Source organism: Pezoporus flaviventris, unplaced genomic scaffold (genome assembly GCF_033815535.1).
Source record: "Pezoporus flaviventris isolate CSIRO_AGI_PZ_B2104156 unplaced genomic scaffold, CSIRO_AGI_Pfla_v1 ptg000008l, whole genome shotgun sequence".
Classification (NCBI taxonomy): Eukaryota; Metazoa; Chordata; class Aves; order Psittaciformes; family Psittacidae; genus Pezoporus; species Pezoporus flaviventris.
Window position 1 is genome coordinate 1,741,864 of NW_026892556.1, and position 25,596 is coordinate 1,767,459.

Consider the following 25,596-nt stretch of genomic DNA (forward strand, 5'->3'; position numbering starts at 1 on the left):
TTGAATTTCCCTGCATGTGTAACACACTGCCCGTGCTGGGAGGTGTGTGCAGAGCAGCGCCGGAGCCGGAGCTGCTTTCCCTTGCTGGAGAACACGTGCAGGTCCCCACAGCAGCATCTCGCATCGCCTGGCGGGCACGTAGGCTTGCAGGGATGTACATACCCGGTATTTTTAAACATTTGCAATTGCATAATACTTTAATGAATTCATTTATTCCTCTGTAGCACGACACAGAATGTCGGAGAGAGACTGTGCATACATTAGTGGTGCAGAAAGATGCTCGGCTCCAGGGAGGCCCCTGACGATCAGGCTGACAAGCCTGAGCCCTTTGGTGCATGCCCCTCAAGGACACTGCTTCTCCCATAGGACAGGCCAAGCCTGGCTGCACACAGGGCTCTGTCAGATAAGATAACCCGTTCTTTGGAAGCCATAGAAATCTTTGTTTTCTCAAAGGAGGTAGTGCCCAGGGCTACAAGATGCTGCCAGGCCTGAGGTCATAGAATCCTGGAATGGTTTGGGTTGAAGGGACCTTAAAGCTCATCCAGCTCCAACCCCTGCCACGGGCAGGGACCCCTTCCACTAGAGCAGCTTGCTCCAAGCCCCTGTGTCCAACCTGGCCTTGAGCACTGCCAGGGATGGGGCAGCCACAGCTTCTCTGGGCACCCTGTGCCAGTGCTGCCATGCTGCTGGGGATGCAGCCCAGCGCACGGGGGGGACCCTAGCAAGGGAAGTGTGGTAGCAGAGAACCCATAGAAGTGGAATGCAGCAAGTCAACTATGGTTTAAGCAGGACTCACATCATTATATCAGGTTTTAAAGCAACGAAGTCGTATCTGATGGCATAAAGGTGTAAGCTCTAGTTACCTTAAATGATTATAATACTAATCCCCACACCTCTAGGAGAGGATTTGATATGTAAATGTGAGACCACCTTTGTATAATGAGCTCAGAAGCTGCCTGGCCTTTCCAAGTTAAGGTGGGTTGTCTCAGTGTGGCAGATGTTTGGGAATTCTGAATGGAAATGCAAAGAGAAATAACTGCAGCTAGAGGCATCCATCAAACTCTCTGTGCTTCCTGGAGTTGTCTTTTCTCAGTAGCTAATATCCATGAATTTGGTTATTAGAGTCATAATGTTATAATTATTTCATTTAATACTCTAATTATCCCTTGGGATTAATCCTGACCAGAACAGCAATGTCTGTGAGGCTGGAAGGCATGTTCCAAGAGATTTTTGCATTATGAATGTTAATTTGAGTTAACAAGTGTGATAGCTGGAGGAAAAGAAACCAAGGAGCGTGAGGACTCCTCGCTCCTGAGCGAGCGCGAGGTCTTTTCCTGCCCTTTTTTCCTAGGAACTGAGCCAGTGAGCCAGAGTTTCCACTGGTGTGGATCCTGATCCTTCAGCGTAGCGCTGGAAAACCTGGGTCCATCCGTGGAGCTTGTTCAGGATGCATGGTGGGATGGGGGTGAGGTGGGAAGGGCTCTGGACAGAGCTGTGCCCAAGTCCTTTGGACAAGGGATGTAGGGACAGGATAAGGGGAATGGCTTTAACCTTCCAGAGGGGAGACTGGGATGAGCTCTTAGGCACCTGTGAGGGTGCTGAGGCGCTGGCCTGTGCCCAAAGACTGGGGAAGCAGTAAAATGATACCAGGATGCGAGCACATAACTGACCTGCCTCTGAGCGAGCGCTTGTTCAAAGCCATCCTTACCTACCCGCTGGCACAGAGAGGAGGGGCTGGCCGGGGTCTGCTTTGGTTATAATGCAAGTTCCTGGTGCTAAACAAATTACCCAGCTTTACTGAACAGAATAAACCACCTGCGTACACAAACCCGCTTCTCCTCTGAACAAAGGAGCCCCGGCAGGGTCTGACTTGCAGGGGTTTGCAAATGCTGCTCTTGAAAGACTTCTCCAGGTGCTCTCAAGCGTAAGTCGGCCTCTCTAGCGCAAGGTACTCAGGTGATGCAGGGATGGAGCTGGCTCCCTAACAGCTGCCTCATTTTAGGTACTGATATGTAAAAGATTGAGCCGAATGTGGCAAAGCCTCCTGTACAGCCTGGAGTGAAACAGAGCTCAGGCAGAACCTCCTGAGGGTGTCTCTGGATGGCTGAGGGCAAACAGGGAATCGCCCGGGGCTGTATTATAGGTAGGAAAATGAATGTTACCTGGTTTCTTCCTTACTAGTCCTTAGCCCACATATTTGCTCCCGATTTAGCTCGCCTCGTAGTAACTCCACAGCTTCTGGATGTGCTGCCTTTGCCCTGTTATCTGCACTAAGCCTGATTACTGGCACGCAGCACATGGGAGCACCTCGAGCTACCAGGGCAGGACAGGTAGGCAGTGGGCACACGTGCAGCAGCAGCAGGAGGGGATGGAGGAGCCCCAGGAGCACAGCAGTGCCCAGCACCATGACAGGAGCCACCCCGCAGGCTGCTCTGCACTGATTCAGTGCCTGAGCTCAGTCTCCTCCTCCAGCGTAAGCCCCATTCACAGAGCAGTGAATGTCGGTAGAGCCAAGTCCCTTTTCCATGTCTCTGGCTGCCAATTCCTCATTTCCAGCGCAAGAGCCTGCCCTTAATTCAGCAGTTAGGGGCTTGTTGGAGGAAATAATGCAGCAATGCTCTTAGTGGGAGTCTCAAAGAGACAGGAGGAAATGAATGTGAGAATGGGGTGTGTACAAGCCCCTGTCACTGCCCATCCTTGAAGGGCTGGTATTAACACCTGGTCAAGAGCAAGATCCTTCTCTATAGTTATAAAAAGCATCCAGGATGATATTGAAGAGCATGGAAATAGTGTGATTAATAGGATGTCTCCTTGAAACAGTTCTGAAGCACGTGAAGTGTTACTTTTACTGCAGTGCACTTTTCGGTCGCAAAGTGAAAATCAAAGTGCAGAACACCACCAAACGCAGAGAGCCTTCCTACATGGAATAATGAGGCCATAAAACCAAACAATAAAGTTAAATAATTTACCATAAATATCTAAAGCTCTGAAATGATTCTCTACATTAACTGCCTATGTTTCAAATGATCTTTGCATTCACCATGTCACAGATGGCAACATCAGACAAGAGAGTCCTTGACAAAATCTCGCTGTAATTATTCTTTCCACAGCTGCAGTTATTTTAATGCCTTTTCAGTTAAGCTGAAAGAGACGCACACATTTTATAAATAAGGGCTTTTAACCAGTCTGACAATGAAGCGTTTGAAACGTAGAGTGTGGAAAAAGAAAAGCCAACCCCAAAACTTTGCCTGCATCTCGAAACCGGGGAGAGCAGCAGGCTCGGAGCAGGGACACAACTGCTCTTGCCACAGCAATGCTTAGCAATTAAAGCTAAAACGATGCTGAGTGCAATGGCCTCAGATAGCTGTTCCCGGTGGCTCTGGGAGCTGCTCAGACTGTCTGACAATCGGTCTTATCTTGGCTTTTGGCTCCCAGCTCCGGAGAGCCCTTTCTCCATTGAGGAATTGCCCCTTGAGGGCAGACGGGAGCTCTGGGACTGGCTGCCAGGAGGAAAATACAGCTTGGATGAGGTCAGGGTTAAACGCTGCTCAAGAGCGAAGTCTTCAGCTGCAGACAAGTTTGGTTGGCTCCTCTTATTTGTTTTGGGTTTCCCCAAAGTGCTTTAGATTGTATGTCCTTCTCCCTAAGGAACGCCATGGAACATGCCTCTCCTATCCCTAGCTGATCCTAGGGAACTGGGCACTGCCTTTGCAGAGCCTGGGCTGAGGCTGCCCAAGTAACAAGGCAGAGGCTGTGTCCCTGGGTCTCCTCAAACCCAGTTGCTCAGCCAGATGGTTCAAGTATCCTCCCCAGGACTTGGTTATACTCCTTCTTACTGCTGTTCCCATTCCTTTATCCACGGTCAATACCTGCCATGGGGGTGATTCAGCCTTAATAGCTTTAACCTGCCCGAGGGGAGACTGAGATGAGCTCTTAGGCAGAAGCTCTTCCCTGTGAGGGTGCTGAGGCGCTGGCACAGGGTGCCCAGAGAAGCTGTGGCTGCCCCATCCCTGGCAGTGTTCAAGGCCAGGTTGGACACAGGGGCTTGGAGCAAGCTGCTCCAGTGGAAGGGGTCCCTGCCCGTGGCAGGGGTTGGAACTGGAGGAGCTTTAAGGTCCCTTCAACCCAAACCATCCAAGGATTATCAGCACCAGTGGAAAACTGGTTTGGTTTAGCTCCTGATCAGGAGAAGTCAGGCTGGGTGTGTGATTGTTGTCAATGCCGACTCGAAGCATGGGAAGGGATCCCTGCTCCTGCCTGTCTGCATCTGGGAGCATCAGTGACAGCAGTGCAGAAACTCCTGTATTTGCAAGGATTCCTTTTTACAAGCTGCTGAGAAATTCCTGTAACTTGGGTTTTGGGGAGTTCTCACTGCTTGGCAGGGGTTGGAGCTGGATGAGCTTTAAGGTCCCTTCAACCCAAACCATGCTGTATTCAAACCATTCTGTGATTCCACTCAGGACCCCCCCCAGAAAAAAAATATTTAGGCTCCTAAATAAAACCAAGCTCTTTTCCAAGTGATCCTGGGCCTTGTGACTGCTCAGAGGAGTCAGGGAGTCTGGGGTATACCTAAGGACCCAGCGAGGCTCTCCTGACAGCAATAAAAACCTGGGCTGAAGCACCAAAACCGCGGTTCCTGCAGTTGTGCAGAGCATGGCAGGACTGTGTGAGCTTCACCCCTGCTTCTAAAACACCTCTCCCCTAAATCTGTGTGCTCAGGAGCCTGAAGAAGTGGCCGTATGTTTTTAAAGCTCTGAACACTCAAGAGCTCTTGTGGAAAACAAAAGGAGCTGAATCCTCTTTAAGGGAAGTTCTCCCTGCTCCCAGCAAGTTGCAGCTGCTTTTCCTTCCCTTCCTTTAAGCTGGCTCTTAGTTTAAAAGGACTGTGTGGAAACGCAGCTCAAATGATGGTGGCTGGCCTGGGGGGATATTTCCCCATTTAAACCAGATAAAGAAACAGGAAAGAATGGGAGATTGGTGGGGGGCTTTTCAAAGCGTGATCCCAGCAAGCTTTGGCGCACAAAGAAGACATCGCGGTCTCCAGTGCTTGCAGACTTGGGAAGCCTGATTAATGAAGGTTATTGTTGGGGGGGCCTGGCTTTTATGCTCGACACTGAAAGGCACCAACCCTCAAAGTATTCAGCATTCTACAATAACAGATTGTGTGCAGTTAGCCTTAGAAAACAAATGTGCTCTCTCTTATGTAAGATTACAGAGCATCCATCACCGCCTGGCATTAAGTACCACATCACACCATGTATGTAATTAGCAATACATGAACTCAAAACGTCATTTTAAACAAGTTGGGACAACAGAGAAACTATAAAGGGAGGTTTGTGTTTCCTTTTCACTTTGGAGGGTCTTTTCTCTCCCAGCTGAGGTCCCTGGAGAAGAGGTTTCTCCAGCCCCATGGAGCTGTGCTGCCCTTGGTGGGAGCATCACTTCCTGTGTCTACCCGCCTGGGACTGCATCAGTCACTGCTCCCAATACCAGCACACTTCCCTGCCAGAACCTCTGCTCATTCTCTTACTAGATTCAGACTGCAAATGAAATACAACTGTCGTGCTGAAATGGGGAAAATAGGATTTTTTATGTGGAACAGTGTGCACGGTGTTAATGGGCTGCTCGTAAACCATGGCTCGCCTTGAAATCCTCTGCAAAATCCACATCACAGATCCCTCTGTACTTTATCTGCCTACAAAAGGAAAGAAGGGCATCAGTTCTCTGTAGGAGAAATGACACCGGGGGCCTGGGGTACAGAGGGGTCTTGGTGCTCCCAGTGGAGCTGCTGTAGGAACCTGTTTGTCCCCACTGTCTCCTCCCTTACCCCAGCGTAACTTCACTGTCCCCCAGCGCCAGAGCATGCTTCCAGGGAATGCAGCACCATCGCTTCTCTCTTACATCCTGCCCACCGTTTACAAAACAGGAGCAGCATCATCCTAAGTATTCTGCCTGAGGCTACCCAGGGTCTTTGTCAGAGCTGGGATCTGACCTGAGGCTCCTGCAATGCCGATCTCTTACCCTGCCTTTCTGCTCGCACTGTACCCTCGTCACAGCCACGCAATTAAGAGCTATATTTAAGCACTTGAATAAACAAACTCCATCCTTGAAAGACTCAGGCCTGCCTCGTGGGGTCCCCGTCCTCCTCAGCTTCGAACCTCAGGCTGATAATTGAAAACAAACCCCCCACTTACACAAATTAGCATCGCATCAGGCTGGGGAGCCAGCACAAAGCTATTGTCACTTCCCGTTTCAAACAGGCTTGAATGAAAGGGGCTTGGATTGTTGGTTTTATTTGAAGGGAGGCAGAGAGAAGTCACTTGGCTGGATGGGAAGCAGCTGTCTCCGCATGGATGTCCCGAGGGCTCTTCCTAGTGCAGCCTGCCCGTGAAAGCCTGGCACAGGACAGGATAATGACACAGGCGTGTCACTGTGCGCCAGCTTTATGATTCCCAACTGCAGAAGAGGCCGGGGCAGAGCTGTTCAGACACCCGGCAGCAGCGCAGGATTCCCAGGGCTCCCATAAACGTCCCGCAATATCGGGGCCTTGGTGCACATCCCAAGATTGCTCCTTCGCACCAGGACTTGTGGCCGAAAGAAGCTGCAGAGCTGGGGGTGTCTCCTGCAGGGGAATGGCCCGGTGCTGTTTCCTATGGTAGTGATGAAGCCAAAGCTGCTGTTAGGGGCTGCTGCTCCTGAGGGGGGTGAGCACCTTGACGGGCAGCATCCCCCCATCCTGCCTCTTCCCAGCCCCAAAGGACAGCCCTGATGAGGAGTCGCAGCCCCGGCGACAGGCGCGTCTGCTCTGCGATGCGTTTGGCATCGACTGATGCTCAGAATCCTTGATCGTATGGATCTGGCTGGGAAGCCAAACGATCAGGAGCTTATTATAGCCTCCTTTTAATTAAGTGTCTCAAATAGGGCTTTAATTGGGATGTAATAGCACACACTATTGTACGTTAGTTAAATACCAAGGGATTATTAAGAGTATGTTTTAAAGGCTTTACAGTCCCATATTGAGTAAACAGTTGTTAAATTTCAATAAATAACTTTTTAAACCTACATTAAATAAGCAGTTAAGCATATTTAGGATACTCTTCTTTCCCCAGAATTACTCCAGTCAGAGTCCCTGGTCGTAATCTCAGTATTTCACTAGTTTAATAGGGTTGTGCCTCCTCGAATCTATTTGCTCTGCCTCCGTACTGCAATCTCGGCTATTTACACCCAATTGTGACAGCCTTGAAAACCCTCACCGCTGCCACAGCGCAGAGGGGCAGGGAGCGCTCCGTAGCCCTATTTTACATGTACAGAATTAAGGCACACAAGAGCAAAGTCGTTTGCTCAAAGGCACGCAGGGAGCCTGTAACGGATCAGAGCAGGAGCCAAGGAAAGATCAAAACCTGCTTTTCTAAAAATAAGGCTTTGAAAACGTGTGAAGGAAACGCAGCTCTAACAAATCACTGTACGAGGATCAAAACCGCAATTAGCCATGTGCTGCTTCTGTCACTGACGTTGGGAATGAGCATACAAATGTGCCACGACCCCCAGGCTCTTATCTAATACCGTTTCCATCCATTTGGGAGTAGCAGGGCAGGGTAAAAGGCTCCAGGAGGAACAAGAGCAGATGGATGGAAAGGTTCGATCCCTGGCAGGCAGCTCTCACCTGTGCTGCTCCAGGAAGGTCTTCCCAAGATGGTACATCAGGAGCAAGAGGTGCAATCACCCTGGGGCCATGGTGAGTAATTCAGGACTCACTTAACCTCACAGTGAATGACTGGTGTATCCCGAGGGGTCACCGGGTGATCTGGTGCTGTTCTGCAACCAGCACCCACAGCCCCAGCTGCTCGGGGCTTGCTGGAGATGGAAGAGTCCCTAAAATCTTGCCTCAGCTTCCACCTTCTCATTGGAGGTGCCCAGAGCTCCACACTCCTCCTCCTGTAAAGGAATCTGAATTGGACTGCTCCTTTCTAAAGTCACTTCCATGACTCTGCGCTGCTGAGCAGGTAACACGGATGAAGAAGCCAAGAAACCAGGAATCCTCAACCAAGTGCACTGTATAATTAAGGAGAAGCCACACAAGAACATAAATAATCCGTGCTCCCCGTTAGGGGTAGTTAGCACCATTAAAGCAATGCAGAGAGAAACCTGCCCAGGCACCACCAACCCTTCTCCCTTTGACATCCATCACTGCCGTGTAGATTTGTCAACAGAAATCAAAGGCGGGTTAACCCTTCAACACCCAGGCTATTTAGGAATAATTATTGTTACTGTAAATCAAAAGCAGTGGCTTAACTGGTTACAAAAATGCATATATTAAACCCCAAAATGAAATAGCATGGCCACAAAGGAAAAATCACTGGCTCCCCGATGGGTTCCCAAGTCATTTGCTAGCAATAAAAATGCAAAACCACATTTTGGTGCGTAATGATCATAAATAATCCTTGGACAAGAACCCTTTCCAGGGCTCGCAAGTCCACTCCCTTAATGGCAAGCTTTATTACCCTGGTTTCTCTGTGCTCTCTTGCAAAATGCTCCTGTCATAACAATTTACGAATTACAGTCCTGTTGGCATGAACTCCCATAATTCATATGGAAATAGGTTTCCTACACACACACTCGCAAAGAGGCGTGTAACCACATAGAATGACCTTAATAACGCAGTCAGAAAGCACAGCTCAGCCACCTGGACCAGCACTAAGCGTAAGTGGTGACCAGGCTGGGGGAGAAGCCCCTGCACAGACTCATCTGAGCAGGGTCGGGTTGTTTGGCGCAGTCACTGCCGTGTGCTCGGGGCTGTCACCTCCCAGGAGCTTTAGGAAACAAGGAACATCTTGAACATTTTGTTTCCAAGCACTGGCAAGAAGTGAAAATCCCAACCAGCTGCGGCGGGAGCCTGCGAATGCAGCTCTTCCTTAAAATAGGAGCGAGTACAGCTTGTTCAGGATTGAAAGAGTATTCATTCCTTCCCTCCTTTTTTGAGGCCAGAGGATGAAGAGTGGAGCTCAGCATCCGAAATGAAGGTAGAAGGGAGGGAGCTGCAATGCAGAGGGGCTGAGGGTGTTGTTTAGGCAAGACTAAGTGGCAGGTCACATCCGTCAAGTTAAATCCTGCACGAGGATCATGGGGTTCTCCTGTGCTTGAGTTGTTGCTTCACTGCGAGTGCATGGTGGGGGGGTTCGGGGGTAAGCGAGTGAAAGTCAATTAGGATGGAATTGCCTCCAAAACCCCTACAACTAAACGTGGATTTGCCATGTAAAGATGAGGATATGCAAATCAGGCCGGGTTCACAGATTAGCATGCTGTTGTTTTCCCTCTAATTGAAGAAAATGGAGCCAGCAGCTGGAATTGCCACACTTAGCATCTAAAGTTCCCCTGCAGACAAGAAAACACTTCATGTTTGTCCTCAAACTGGATTCATGTATAAGAAAATTAAGTAAATATGGATAGAACTTTCTCTTCTCTGATCAGTTTATGAATAGCAAGCACGTGTACAAAGTTAGTCTTGTCTACTGTGGTTGAGGTTGGCTACTAGGAGCAAAGGACTGCTTATATTTGACACTTATAGCTTTAAACTTAAATGAGGTTGATAATCTGGGCAGAGACAAAGTCTACATGGTAAATAGTGCTCCTGGCCTCATCTAAGATCTTGCAGCACACTCTCTGGGTAACCCTTGCCCTGTGGTGTAGGGGAATAGGAAGAGAAACTAAAGAGCCTATTTCCATTCAGGTGTTATGAGCCAAGCCCAGGCATCATCCTGAAGGTAAACGTCCAAGGGCTCAGTCTGAATTTCTTCTAAGTAAAGATGACAAAACCTGATTTTGGAGAAATAAAAATGGGTAGGAATAAAAGTGCATAAAATGAGGAAGAAAATGGTTTTCTTTCCCTATAAAGGAAGAACAGATCTTTAAGATTTTATAGACCAGAAACTTAAACCAAGATCTTCCTTTTTACAGGTCCCTGCTTCAGTTTTAAAGGGTAATAGCATTACTGCAACAGGAAACGGAGCTGCAGGAGGTGCAGCACTGCAGCGAGCTCCGGGGAGGCTACTGATGCTCAAAACGGGTGTCCAGAGGAGAGGGACAAGGGCCTGGAGGATTTTCTTGTGCCTTTTCCTCTCCCATCCTCTCATCCCAGCACTGTTCTGCCAAAAAGGTTTTAAACCTGTGTGTTTAAAAGCAGCCATTCCCGCAGGTGGGACACAAGGATGGGACATCAGACTGCTTCCTGCCTTGGGAGCTCCACTGGGCTCTGCCTCATCTCCAGATCTGCACCTCCAGTTACCTTCGGATGAGCTGGTTCAGACCAGCAAGATCCTGTCTCTGTGGCAGACAGTTAAAACTGAAGGTGATTAAGGGGAAATCTTTCCCTGCATCAGAACGGTCTGACCGTGTGGAGACAGCACAATGCCTCGCCACCCTAAGCCCACAAACCAAACTGGATTTGGAATGAAGCACATGGAAACAGTGACCTCGGTATGAAACTGGAGGTCTCCAGTTTGGCCATTTTGTCTCCAGTTCTGCTGCTGCTTAACAAATACTGAATTCTGAATATTCGATCTGAGCAGATTCACTGCTTGATTGAGGAAACAACAGCAGCAAGATGCTGGGAAGTTTTTCTCTTCATATGGACACTGTTTGTTTTCCCAGACCTGGTCTTGTGGCAGTTTTCTGCCCAGCTCAGACTGAGCCCACTCAGGAGACAAACACCCAAACCCTGGGGAGACTGAAGCCAGGCTCTTCTTCCTCACCTGTATCTATACAGATCATCTCTCTGTCTTCCTTATTTATCAATAAGCTTTGATTCCTCTTACTTCCTCCCATGGTTAACTTTCTAGATCAACTCTTTCCTAACTCACAGATGACAACCAAGTCCCATGGCTCAAGTCATAGTATCCCAGACTGGTTTGGGTTTGAAGAAACCTAAAAGCTCATTGAGTTCCATCCCCCTGCCATGGCAGGGACACCTTCCACTAGAGCAGCTTGCTCCAAGCCCCATCCAACCTGGCCTTGGGCACTTCCATCATCCCTCTCCAGGGATGAAAGCACCTCCGCTGGGCACGGGCAGTGCACCAGGGCACAGATCCCAGGCTAAGATTAACAACAATTTAAGCAGCCCATAACACAAAGCAGAGCCAGAGAGCAGGACAAAAGTGTCCTGAGGCATGATTTGCAGCGACTGTCTTTTTCCTCTCGTAAATAGGAGACACGGTGGGATGATTATCCACCCAGATTTATCTCTACAGCTCCGTGTGTATCCTTCTGTGCTTAGAAATGTCTCGCTGCCCTTTGCATTATTGCATTGCCCTTTACGTTCATACCACATAAACCTCTCAAGTACCGTAAAACTTACAAGGTGTAATATAATGTCGGGGGTTTCTTTTTACACACCATAAACAAAAGTCACTGAAAAAGGAGCGCAGAAAGGGAGATGTTATTTGGCCTGTCAACGACACAGGAGGAGAAAACCCATACAATATATACAAGTACCCATACGTGCACTCTTAGACACTTAAAATCCCAAACTGGATTGATTATCTGGCATTGATAGATTGCTTTAATGTATTACATAGATAAGGAAATTGATTATTCAATAAATCACTGTCTGCACTAAGAATCCAGTGTTAAAAAAGAAAGAGAAAATATTATCCATCCATCTCATACAGGCAAAGAAAAAGCTTCCACCTTTAAGGTTAATCACCATGCACCTTTTGCTGCACATCCAATGACAGAACGAGCTCTCGGAGTCCTGCAGTGCTAAAGGGATGCTTTTCCTTCCCAAAGCTCGCTAGGGATGACCCTTCCTTGTGAGGCTGCTCCGGATGCTCCTGTGGAGGTGACTGGAGCACCCGGAGCTGCCACGTAGGGATCCACCACTGATAACCAGAGGGGACTGAACACCCCAATGGTGACCCACTAGAGCAGGGGGGAGCTGCAGGGGGGCAGGTTGCCAGCATGGAGGATGCAACCTGCCCTGCACAGGGCTCGGGACCGGGGAGCATCGCGCTCAGCGTACAGAGGGGAGAAGCCCTGCGCTGAGAGCAGAGGGAACATCACGAGGAGAACAAAGGGAAATCCAAATGGAAAATGGAGTATCTGGGATTTGGAGAAGATCCACCTCTGTGTCCCTCTGGGGATCTGGCCAGCAGGTTTTCTGGTTTGTCTCGTGGTTCTTTCTCAGTAGTGAGTTTACTTCTGCTTCCAAAGGAAAGGAACAGGACCAGGTAAGTCAGAGGCTTTTAAAAAACTCAGGCAAAGCATGTCATTGAAATGCCTTATAGCAGTATTAATAAGAAGAGCAGAAGCTAAGCTAACAGACAAGCCTTAGCAAGGAAATACCTAATGCATGGATGCTTCCTCTAGGGAAAAGCGTTTGAAATTGCCTGTGATAAACTTCCTGTAACAGGAATCTGGGGGAAAGAATACAAATATTCCTGCAAGTTATGACACTGATACTGCCAGGCTGAGTTGGTTCTACAGATCTCCAGGTCACATTCCGGTGCCATAATGCTCCCATTGTGAGTCTCAACGCAGAAAACAGAACAACTGCTCCAAGTCGTGTGTTGGCAGTGATTGAAAACTGCTGCAAGGTGTTTGTGTCCTACAGGTCGGACACTGCCCCAGGGAGTTAATACAGGAATCCTCTGGAAATTCCCATTGCTTGGGAAAAGCCCAAGAGGTAGAAGGCAAGGATGGCAATGAGAGAGTAGGAGATACTGTGCTCTTTAAGGATGGTTTGTCTTTCCCTCTCCAGCACAGCGGATCCAGACCCAGGCAGCAGCAGCCCTGTGATGCTGCCAGAACTCTTTACATGTATATAAAAATGCAAATCATTACAGAAACCCTTAGTAGATGGTCTTGATCTGCTCTAATTTTTGCTGGGAAATATATACCGGCCACCTTTGTGCAGAATATGAGAGCTTAATAATTCCTCTTCAGTGAGGCGTGAATCAGAGATGCAGACTGAGCAGCACCTGTTTGCTTTAAATAAAACCTGTATTTATATTATGCGGCAGTGAAAACAGGCATCCTTCCTTTCAAACTCCGTAGCGATAGACACACACGCATCGTTCTTCACCCACAACTTCAAGGCCAGCTTCCCAGCAGAGCAAGTCCCTTTTGGCAGCCCCGTTTTAGCAGCATCCTCACCCAGAGCTGCCGGTGCGGTGCGGTGCAGTGCGTGCAGCTCCCCTGGCTCTGTCCTTATGGGAAAATCCCTTCTCGGATCCTCTTGCTATAACCACTTGCTCCATTCAGGACAAAGCCCTCCCTGTTTCTAACATGCAACCTCTGCTGCAGGCAGGGAAGGCTTCCCGCTGCCCATGTGCCCAGGCAGGCTCCGTGTCTCGCAGGGGGTGGGATTTCAAACTCCTGCTGTGGCTTCCTTCTGAGTGCTTTGAATTCCCTGCAAAAGTAACCAACAAGTCTAACACTTCGGTCCCAATAGACAGCCGCAACTCAGCTAAATCTGTAGGTGACACCAGATTTTATTTACTGTTTCATCCCGGGAGATAAGGAAGAGATGACAGCCATCTATTCATTAAAGTAGGGGAAAGCCGCCCACCGCTCACACTGGTTCTCACCATAGACTTCCACAGCTTTAATCAGCTTTGGATTGTGCAGACCCAGCTCTGTTATTTTAAGAACGGCTTATGTTCCTATTCACCTGGGTACTGGGGAGTTCAAAGAGCTGCCCTGCTCACCTCTAAGCCCCTAATTGGAACAAAGGACATGTTGTAGCAATCAAATGTCATTACTGCCTAATGAGTATCCAGTGGCCTATGGAGGAGCAGTCGATGGCTTCTTCCCGTTCCTTATTGGCTATAGGAACCCCTGTTATAAGCTGAGCTGCTGCAGTGGCACTAATGAACGCACCTGAAGCCCCTGTTTGCAGATGGCAAGGATGGAAGGCTAATTAAAATCAATCAGGCTCAAAAGCCTTTGTAATGGGCTCAGTGTTGGTACCTGGGAATCTGAATGCCCCTCAGTGGGGATCCCCAAGGGCTGGACAACCTGCAAGGCCCAAATTCAGGAGTTCCTCAGAACAGTTCTGTGATTGTAAGTGTTTTATTCCTTTGATACTGGATGCTTTATTTGTCTGCTTAAAACCTCTCCTGACCAAGGATGTGTTTCTGACTCACAGACTAATCCAAGGGGCAAATACTCCTTAGCTTGGTTTACTCTTTAGGCTTAGTGTGACTTGAGCAAAAGGCCAGGCTGTACTTCAGAGAAGAAAATGCAGCCTGGGGGCTTTCTCTGCAGGGAGGGAATCTTTGGGCTGTCAGTTCCCAGCAGGGCTGAGCCAGTGCAAGCTGGAGGAGCCCCTTCCCACTGCCTGCACTGTGGGCTTGCCTGGGCAGGCTGGCTCCATTGCTTCCTGCTGTGTGATACCCAAGTGAACCATCTCATACCAAGGTCATGCTCTTGGCCAAGCAGCTGCTAAAATGTGTTGTGGCATCTTTTGAGCTGCCTGGGAGGGCCTTTGCCTGCAAATCCAAAGCCCACAGACAAGAGCAAATGGGAGTGAAAACCAGAGCCCCTTTCCTAATTCTCCTGTGCCCAGATCTTTAGTTTATGACCGTTGTGCAACACCCTGTGCTTCACTAGAGTGACTGCTCAAGGGAGCAGCTCCTGTGCAGTCTCTGTTCCTGATGCCAGACCGTGCAGTTTCCCCCTTTAGGGCACCTTAATCAAGAAGCCAGACATCTTGTATTTCCCTTTTCCTCCTCTCTTCCTTTTGCTCTATTAGCATCATGGCAGATTTATTCCACTACTCCCACAGCATCTTCTTCATCTCTTTATTTTAAACTCTGTGATCACCAAGGGAACCCTCTCTCCCAGTGCTGGTGCCTCATACCTGAAGCTACACAGCACATTCCTCTTCCCTGCTCCTCTTGTCCAGCTTTCCCACATCTCTCTGCCTTCCTCCTCTCCTGCATCCCCAGTGAGACAGGTTTGTGGTGTTGGAGCATATACCAGCAGTGCACAGTGACAGAAAACAGCCTCATATAGTGAAATAACTGGTGGGGTCTCTACATCAGACACGGTGGAGAAAAACTCTCCAGGGTGATTTAAAGAGCAAGGCCTGGTGCTACTGAGCACACCGGTAACAGTGTGGTGAGGGTCCCATAGGGGGACATGAAGCTGTAATGGCAGAGGAAGGTGTGGGGTGGCAGGAGGTGAGAGCACAAGGGGTTAACAGCCGCAAAGAGAAGGCAGTGAACTGAGCCTTCCACCTGCTTGAAGAACTCTTGCTTTTGGTAAGGGCCTCTATCTGTTTTAGGCTTTATTATTTGTGATAAATACCAGCACATTATGCCTTGGTTTAACTGTCCATGAGCAGCAGTAATGCGCGATGCCCCGTCACATCTGCATCCCATCAGCCCAAAGTGAGGCAGTTGCTGCCTGACAAAACAAGTTGTGTCTCTGAGGGACACAGCACTCCTCATTTCACATCACCCCCTTTGGCAGCATCGCCACAGCACAGTTTTCATCCTCACGTTCAGCCCTCAGCTCCTTTCCAATATCTGCCTCCTCTCGCCCATTGAGTGCTTTCAACTCATTATCTGCCTTACCCAGAGACTTCGCCAGCCTCTCTTCTAAGTATGCAAAGAGAGAAGAAGAAGTCTAGACAGCATCACATCAAAACTCTAGCCAAAATGTGGGAAGGGAGATTGCACAGCATAACTGGTGGAGAAACACAGTACATCGGATTATGAGGCTTAATGCTTGCTACAAACACACTGTGCAGTGTCGGGTTTGATTTGATATTGTGCCTTAATGAGAGGCTCCAGCATCGTAGCTGTTCTGGCAGTTTGGATGCTTAGAAATTAGGGATGATTGCTAATAGGAGAAAACAGCGTTCAGGACTGGAGGGAGGAAGGTGGCGGGGAAGAGCCGGGCATGGCGAGGCGCAGTGCCCTCTGCTGATGCTCTACAGCTGCGGGCATCACACCGGCAGCAGGCGAGGGGGGAAACCTGTGTTTCATGCAGGATTGCTGAGTTAGTGATGCTGCTGACCTGTACCAAAGGAGCATTTCGTTTACCGGGACAGGAGAGACTCGGCTTTGCTGGAGATTGAATCACTTTTAGCGTTGTTCTGTGCCTGGCAGAGTCATGAAGGCTTTACAGGAACCTGTTCATGATATCAACCTCTGTCCGATTCCATCAATAAAACCATCCAGAGACGGAGGAATTAAGTTTGAGGTGGGGGCAGCGCTGATTTGCAGCTGCTGGTGATGGAGCCAGGAGCGGCAATGCAGCACCAGCAGTCCCTGGTGCAGGGCAGGGTGACTATGTCCATACACACTCAGAGGCCACGCAGGCTCCTTTCCCACTCAAATTCAGCATCCATCTACCACATCCCAGCCCTGTCCCTGTGCTGGGTGCTGGTGCAGCCCAGCACTAAGCAGGGCTGTTTATTTTGGCTGGACTCCTGCCCTATGATGAATGAGGGTCTATTTTTTTTCTCTGGTTTGTGGTTTGATCTGAATTTCCTGTGTGGAGTTCCCAGGAGGATGCCAAGATCAAATAATTAGACTATTCTGTGATAAAGAGTTAACATTGTTATTCAGATGTATTCAGAATGAATTTACCACCAAACAATTTACACTGCTGCCCTTCTATCCCCCTGAAATTACTGGAATACGTTATCTGGCACACAGAGCATCTTGTGACCTGAAATAACTTTATCAGCCATTAAATGCTGGAGCAACGGGTGCATGGAATACACACAGAAATGCAGGAGAAGCCACAAAGGCAATAGAGCGATTTAAAAGCAGGAAAAAACAAACCAAATGAAAAATCAGGGCTTTACTTGCAGCAGTGAATGGGCAGAAAGCAGAATCCTGAAGCTACCCATCAGTGGACTTGACCCCAGGAGATGCTGGGATTCAGGCACCCATGGGAGATGCTGGTGGATTCACACCCACAGCACACAGGCTCCATCTGAGCCTGCTCCTGATGCTCAGCAGGGTGCCCAAGGGGACCCAGCTCTGTTTTCTGCGTGCTTACACCCCAACAGGGGAGCACACAGCCGGCAGTTGGGATTCCCTCAGGGAATATTCCTGGAGCCTGTGGGCTGCTCCTCTGCAGCGGTTTGCTTCGGGGATGGGAAATGTCTCAATCTCCCTTCAGTTTCTGCCTGCTCCTACCCCTTTAGGTTCCATCGCCTGTCGGCCACAGGGAGGAATTCCTCATTGCTTTGCCCTGGGCTCTGCCACTGCACCCGCACACCCAGCAGCACCCAGCAGTGCCCCTGTGGTCCAGCACATTACCATGAGGAAACAGGGTAAAAAGGCAAATCTTGGCCAGTTTTCTGGGTGAGAAACCCTGCATCCACCAAGCAGCTCTGGCCCCTTCAGACTCCCTCCAACGATGGACCCTGGCTGCAGAGCCAGGCCTGGCCATCCGGCCACCCCTTCCCAACTAACACAGCCTAAACAGGGCATCCAGCATCAGGCACTGGAGCTGCCTTCCTGAGGCTCCATCTCCTGCATCCATGCACCCGGAGCCCCGCAGCTCCCAGCCCTGTAGGCACTGCTGCCTTGTTCAACCTCAGCAAACCTGCTTTTCCCTTCGTACTGTTACAAAGAAGACTTCATTTGCAAAGTGGGGGAAGGTGGTTTCAAACTCCAGCTCCAGACAGACATAGGAAGATCCAGGAAAGCCAATCACAGAGGAGGAGAATTATTAGAATTTGTTTTCTATATATCTATATACAATAATCAATGCCATTTTTCCCTACACAGGAAAAATGTTTGTCTGTTCTGTGTTACTTGCAAATCACACAATCGATGCCCTAACCCCTTCTCTACACAAACACAGCTTAGAAAGAGGCTACAAGCAATAAAACCCCATAAATTCCTCCACGTAGGACTGTTTGTTTAAAAGCTTAGCTGGAGCCTCATCCTGCTGCCAGTGACTTCAGTGGCAGGAGAATGGGACCTTCAACGTGCTCGAGGTATAATTATTGCCACAAATCTCAGTGGGAATGTAACCCTAGTTAAAAGAAGGCAGAACAAAAGCAAAGGCCCCCGAGGGGAAGGGGAGTCCTTTGAAAAGGCAGACAGCAGAATGAAACCCCTCCCGGGCTCAGCACGATCCTCCTGCAGGGGAAGGACAGGAGGGGGACAGACAGGGTTTGGGGGTGACCCAATGCTGGGGACCCTGCCTGTCACCAGAGGGGTGGCGGAGGCAATGGCAGGCCACGGGGAGCATCGTCAGCGGGGCTGTGAGGTTTTGGTGTCACCTCCTGAGCAGCACTGGAGCACAAACCCACCCGCTAATCACCAAATGCAAGTGCTGCAATCGGATTGACGGCTCCCGCGGGCTGGGCTGGGCTTTACAATGACTTATTAATCTCAAACTGTTGGCACCCGTTCGAGCTGCACAGGCTAACGCATCATCCATCAAAATAATCACTCTGAGGAATCTTGGGTGATGCTCCAGCCGAGCGCGGTGCTTGGAATCGGGCTGCCCTGGAATGCCGGTCCTGCGGGCTCCACTGGTTCCAGTCATCCCGCAATGCTTTGGTAGGGCTGGTGCCATCAGGCTGGACAAAATGGCATCAAGCTCTCATCTGTCACTTTGAAGGGGTGCTACTACTGCTTTTTAACCTAAGAGCAGGGTTAGAGGAATAGGCTTGGTAGCTTGATCACCTGCATGCCCTGCTCTTACTTATATGAGGGGCATGATATTGCAACCACTCTGCAGCTGCTCGGTGCAGCACTTAATAACAGGTACAATCTCGCTGATCTCCTCTGCAGTGAGGGCTGGCAGGCTCACAACCTGCCTCCCTCACAGCGGTGTAAGCACGGAGCAACTCTACTCACACCGCTCCAGCCGTCTGTCTGCCTACCAGGGTACCTCGGAGCTGAACTGAGCGTTGGGGTGTGCTGCAGATCTGAACGGGGTTTTCTGGTATAGCTATTGAAGAGATTCCATAAGAATTGACCATAGAATAAGCTTCAGACACAAACTCCTGCTTCCTAAAAAATCCATCTATGAGATTTTCCTTGTAGGTTTATACGTATAGATTGTGTTTAGATGCGTGGATTAACTATTTATATTTTACTGTGAGAGAAAGACTGCTTTGAGCCTTTCCTTCCCTTTCTCAGGTGCCTCTCCCTGTATTTAACACAGGAAAACGAGAGAGCTTTGATAAGTCCACCTGTTTTCTTTCTGGTTTGATTTTCAGTCCTAAACCAATACTTACTCAAGTGTTCTCTACTTCTTGGCATAACCTAATGTTAAAAGAATGACTTGAAAGCCAGGGCAGCTTTGCACAAATTAAAGCTGCAATTTTCCAGTGGGCTGAGAAAGAGGTCAGAATTATGCCAGCTTGAAGTGAGAGCGAAGGTAAGCACGGATCTCCCTGCAGCCCCTTCAGAGCCTTTCGCTGATCTTTAAGTTTCTTATTTTACTGATGAAGAGGAAGGCTAAAAGTGGTGCTGAATGTTGGGGCAGCTCCCGGGGTTTCAATAGCACGAAGCCGAAGCCGCTCCTGCATTACGGCGGCGCTGGCAGAGGCGATTCACAGCGGAGCTCCCGCGGTGGCAGCCCTGCCTCTGCCCCTGCCCCTGCCTCTGCCTGCGTGCACCAGCCCCTGCCCTGCTCCTGCGGGGGGCTCTGAGCTGAGCCGGGGAGCGCTGGGTGAAGGGAGCAGAGCTGCAGCAAAGCCAAGGGGCTCGGAGGGGCTGGCGGCGGTTCCCGCACTGAAAGCAGCTCTCTTTGTGCGATTGCTTTAAGCCGCGTCTAGAAAACCCGTTTTCTGGACTACTGAGGCAGCTGCACTTGAGACTAACCATCCCCATAGAGACACAGGGATACTCCTGGGCCTCAGCATCCCCCTGTGGCCACACTGGTACCCACTGGGGTCTCGGCACCCACCCGCACTAGCGGCTTCAGCCCGTTCCCCTGCCAGCATCAGCTTGTGCAGCAGCAGCCCCAGCCCCTCGCACGCTTCCTCCGGAGCATCAGCCTGGCAGCACGCCGGCTCTGGCCACCAGAATCAGGCCTGCTGCTGCCAAGCTGAAAGCAGTACAAGCTGCAAGCCCGGCACCCCAGCTGTGACCGAGCACCCTGGTCTCAAAGGGGATCTGTGCCCTGGGACCCACTGGGAAGAGAAACACTGCGAGGGTCTCCATGGGGGCAGGCTGGTGATGTTAGACTGGGGGGCTCCGCCGCAGCACAATTGGATGCCTCCTCCCTGCTCGTGCGCTGGCACAGGCAGAGCCTGGTGTGCCAGCAATGGGAGCTTTCCTGGGAGTGGGTTTCTGTCACACAAACCATTTCCAGCTGTTCCAGGCTGCGGCTGAGCTGAGCAAGCAGCCTGTCTCTCATAAAAGTTGAGCAGCACCAGGGTCCAGGCCCCAGAGGAAGGTCCATCAGCCTTTCCCATCGGCGTTCCTGGCACTGCCACATGCACAGGACCTGCCTGGAGCATCTCTTTCACACCAGTCCAGGTGTTCACCGCACATGAATCAAACCCTTGCCCATGAGACTTTCTGGGCCACGCAGTCACTCAAAACCATTCTGGAGGTGACAGTGTTTCACTTCAGAAAGCGGCTGTCCCCCAGGACTAGCATTTGGCTGTTACTGGTTTTCACATTGCTGCTGTGCAGTTGCACTGGGATAAATAAGACCCATTTTTTTTCCACTTTAAAATATTCACAAATCTATTCAGTTTGCACTAGTTTCTCTGGGTTAGAATTTGGTCCCTAAAAAGACAGCTAACCCTGTCCTTGTCATTTTCCCTGGGCAGACAACAAATCCCTGGGAATGCGTACCGATGGCAAAGGACATGGGATGTAACAGGAAATCAGTGCCGTTCCTTACATGACACGCTGAAAACAAGAATCTCGTTTAATTAGGAAAAAGGCTGATCGAGGGCTCCTTCCCGAGCTGTTCTCTGTGCAATTACTTTATGTAACATTATTAAAGATTAATTTTCCCCAGAACCTCAGCAGTTTAATGAAACACGCCTGGCCCTCAGCAGCCGCTGCGGCACAGGCAGCCCGCCTCCATCCTCCGGGCCCCCCCAAGCTATCAGGTCCCTGTGCTGGGCACATCTGGCCCTGGGTCAGAACACCTCTGCACTGCATCCCTATTGCAGCAAGCACAACACCTCTCCTTGCAGTGGCACAGCACCCCTCCTTGTGCTGGCATAGCACCTCTCCTTGCACAGGGCATCGCAGCCTTCCTCCTCAGGCTCAACATTCCCCCACTCTGGGGCTCAGCATCCCCCTGCTCCAGGGACTCAATATCCCCTTTCTTCGGGGCACACCATCTCCTTTCTCCAGAGCTCAGCATTCGCTCTATCTGGGGCTCAGCATCTCCCTTCTCCAGGGCTAAGCACTCCCCCACTCCAGGGGCTCAGCATCCCCCTTCTCCAGGGGCTCAGCGTCCTCCTGCTTCAGGGACTAAGAATCACCCCGCTCTGGGAGCTCAGCATCACCCATTTCCAGGGGCTCAGCACACACCCTCTCCGGGGGAGAGCATCCCCCTTCTCCAGGCGCACAGCATCGCCCCTCTCCGGGTTCATCATCCCCTCCCTCTTCGCGCGGTGCCCAGCACACCCCGGTCACTCCGTGCCCCGGTGGATGCTCGCACTGGGCTCCTGCATCCCCGTGCCCGGGACGCGGCCCCTCGCCTCTCCGCGCCCGCAGGCAGCGCATCCCCCTCCGCGTCCCTGAGCCCTGAACTTCGCCCCGACGCGGGGAGAGGCGGCCTTACCTATCCGGATGACATGCGGCATCCCGTGCGAGCCCTGGCCACAGAGGCCGCCGACCAGGAGCGCTGCCCAGTATTCCCAGAGCACGCCGCGGAGAACCGGCCAGAGATGGGGCATCGTTGGGGAGGGCGCCGGCCGGCGCGGCCCTACGGCCCCAGGGGCAGCGGGGGAGCGGGCGGCTGCTGCCCGGGGCTCAGGCGGAGCGACCGGTCGGCGCCGAGCCCGGACCGCTCATGGCACATCTTAGTGCGGCCGCGACGGCCCGTCCCGCGGCAGCCGCTCCGAGCCGAGCCTCTCCGTTCCGTGCCGTTCCGTTCCCTTCCACTCCAAGCCAAGCCGAGCCGTGCCGGTGCCGGTGCCGGTCGGGCGGCACCTGCGGAGCCGGGGCTGCCGGTGCGCTCGAGGAGCGGCTCTGTCCCCTCCTACCACTGATGCGCGCGGCTCTCGCAAAGCCCCGGAGTGGAGCGTGCACACACACACACACACTGACACGCACCGACACACACCGACACGCACCGACACACACTGACACGCACCGACACACACTGACACGCACCGACACGCACCCCGGTACCGACGCACCGGTGCCCGCCCGCTCCCCCGGAGAGAGGGCAGGAGGCGGCCGGGCCCCGCGGGGTGGGGGGACACCGGGGGAACGGCAGCTCCGGGGTCCCTCTGCCCCCTGTCCCGCGGATCCCTGGGTGTCCGCTGTCCCCTACGGCCCCCGTGGTTGATGCCGGGCGAGGCGGGGCAGCATCGCTGGGGCCGGGCCCGGCTGTTCTGGGTAGCGGGGCCGCTGGAGCAGAGAGCGGGCGGCCAGGCTGGGCTCGGCAGCCGGGAGTTTAATGACCTCGGTGACAGAGACAAAGGGCTGCACGAGCGGCAGATAAGTTGGCTGCTTTGTCAACCCGCTGGGCTAGGCTGGGGCCAATTTATTTTTCCTCATTTAAATAATTTGACCGATTCCATCATTTCCAGTCTCCCCTCTTTGCCAGCTGTCTGCTGGGCGCATCGCCCGCGACATCTGAGGAGCACATCTTTAATTTTCTTACAAACATGCTTTACTCCCTATCTGTTCATCTTTCCAGTTCTTCCTGTCCATTGCTTTCCCAGCAGTGAGGGGCAGCGTGGGCAGCGCTGGGCGGTGACAGAAGCCAGTGGCCTCCTGCGTGACCCATCCCAGCCCCGTTAACCTGAGTGTATGAACAGGAGGAAGGGATGTGCAAATCATTCTAAAACTCAAACAGGAAGGCAGATTGAGACAAGCTCTTAGGCAGAAGCTCTTCCCTGTGAGGGTGCTGAGGCGCTGGCACAGGGTGCCCAGAGAAGCTGTGGCTGCCCCATCCCTGGCAGTGCTCAAGGCCAGGTTGGACACAGGGGCTTGGAGCAAGCTGCTCCAGTGGAAGGGGTCCCTGCCCGTGGCAGCGGTTGGAACTGATGGGCTTTAAGCTCCCTTTCAACCCAAACCAGGTTGGGATTCTATGATTCTATAGAAAGTTCCTGGGTGCTTCATTTGGGGTAATGGGGAGGTGCCCCTGAACATGAGCTGGGCTCCCAGCATTGTGTCATGCCAGAGGAGGCTTTTTCTTCCTCCTAAGAGTCAAGACAAAGAGGCAAAGGCATTACCCAGCATCTTCAAAGTTTGGTCTCTGAGGAGATCTTTGTTCCTGTTTATTGTGAACAGGCTGAGGCTCCAGCAGCAAATCTTACCAGTGTCAAAGGCAGTTACAGAAACAGGTGTTTCATGTTAAGGGGTGTTTTCATCCCTCCTGACATCAAAAAGGTCAAGATTTAGCAAAAGGCCATAGAAGAAGTGCTCATTCTAACGGCTTGAATGAAGGCTAGCCAGTTCGGTGAACTTCTCATAGAATTAAATGTCCCAACTTGATGAATCTTTGCACCTGACAATAAAAAAAGGAAGGCCCACAAAGCTCATGGGGGAGGAGAGAGAGAGATTCTGTTTGTGACTGTTCTTTACTCCTTACAGATTGAACATATAAGGAAGAGGCTTCATTTTCAGTTACTGGGGACAAGAGGTTCAGATTTGTGGGCTGTTTAAATTAAGATGTAGCTGGGGTGATATATTCTGTTGGTCTATTAGTGTCAAGATGCTGCCTCTTGACTTTTTGCTGGCACCAGGCACTAATAAGGCTCTAACCTTGGCCTCAGCCTCTGGATCCCACTGCAGTACCAGCACATGTAGTTTATTTCTTATTTGATTAGTATCTGATGGGTGTATGGAGGTCAGGAATGGGCCCTGTTGTGTATGTAGGTCAGAGAAGGCAGCCTGTGCAGTTCAGAAAGGCAGCAAAGGAGTAATCAGCTATCAGCAGTGAGGCAGCAGAGTGAGCTGCGCACACCGGGACTCCGGGAAGAGCTGTGCTCTGTGGCTGCACATCTCCTTGCTCAGCCTCTGCATGGCTTTTCCTTCCCAAAGCAACCAGAGCACCTGGAGCCCATCGTATCTGCTTCCCTTCCTCATGCTCCTGAGTTCCCATGCTGTCCTCCAGTCCCATCCCTCACACGCGGCTCAGGGGTACTCCACTCTCCGGCAGCATCCTTCTACTGTCTAAGGGGATCCTGCTCCTTAAAAAAGAGGCTTTCTTTCAAGCTACTCTCAGGTGTTGCCCTGTGGTTACCTTAGGTTATTTTCCTCCCCCAGAGCAATGACCTTTACCCATTAGGACAAGCTCTGCATTAGCTGTGGCCCATCAGGGTTGTTAGCGCATCATTATAGCAAGGGTAAAAGGTGCCAGGGAAACAACCAGGGCGCAGTTGCAGGGTTAGCAGAGCACCAGGCAGGACCAGAGCTCCAACTCCATCCTTCTTCTATGGGTAAGTGCTCTGAGTGGGCTGTTATGCTGGAATTTCCTTGGAGAGGGGTGAATTTGTACTGGAGCAAGTTAGGGTTATGCTAAAGAATCTGTGTTTGTTGCTTGGCTGAAGAACAACTGCAGGTAGCAGAAAGGCTTTGGTGTTCTTCTACAGTTCGGTACAGCGATGCTAAAAATACAAGAGGGTTGCCCAGTTCACAACTGCTGTGAAATAGCTTTAATGTGGTAATTCATCCTTTCATAGGATATCAATGAGCGCGGCTACTCTGCTGTGTTTGGGACTTATGAAGGTGGTGTGCCATCCAGGAGAAGTCATTTGGCTGCTCCTGGTTTGTTGTGAGGATATTTGGATGGGTTGGATTTTCAGGCTGTGTTTTTTTCCAGTGGCTACGTGTGGTATTTAGAGCCCTGTTTATTAGGCAGGGCTCTGATAATTGTGTACGTTTTATAGGGTTTTATAAGCATAAAAATCTCTGTTCTCTTGCCTGCTAATAAAGCTGTAGATTTATGGGTGCTCTAAACGCTGTAGATATTAGACTTTTCTTCTTGAGTATGTAAGGGAAATGCTTGTGGAAGTGGGGAAAAGGGTTGATGTTATTATCTGGGGGAAAAGTGCTGATTGATGAAGGACGGTGTCAAGCGAGATTCATGCTTCAGCGCAGCAGCAGAAGCACGAACCTTGCAGAAAGAGGCACGAGCGTTTCTGTAGCGATGGCATTTTTCCATCCTAATGAAGAAAAAGAGGCTTCTCCTTATTTTTTTTAATGGCATCTAAACCGGTTCGTTGGAATTAGCTACATCCACGCGCGTTTTGTTTGGATTTATACGCATCAGGTGTAACATAACTACAATCGAGGTGAGTTATGAGGCCCAGCGCTCACATTACCGGGATTCATGTGCTGGAGTTGTCTCCTAAAATACCAGAGAGTAAATATACGGGGCTGGCAAATGCAGATTTCTGGGCCTTGAGTGCCCTCTACTGAAACAGGCCCAGCTAGCCCTTCGCTTTGCCACCCAGATTGATGGCTTGCT

At 50.8% G+C, this 25,596-nt stretch overlaps 1 protein-coding gene across 1 annotated transcript in view; it reads right to left on the reverse strand.

The window, feature by feature from the left end:
- Positions 1–22,221, reverse strand: part of GRIK3 (glutamate ionotropic receptor kainate type subunit 3) — a 101,527-nt gene extending 79,306 nt beyond the window's left edge. The window contains exon 1 of the mRNA XM_061449862.1: positions 21,733–22,221. Coding sequence (XP_061305846.1) covers positions 21,733–21,847 — 115 coding nt within the window. The 5' untranslated portion in view covers positions 21,848–22,221. The remainder of the gene's footprint in view (positions 1–21,732) is intronic.
- Between the last annotated feature and the right edge of the window lie 3,375 nt (positions 22,222–25,596).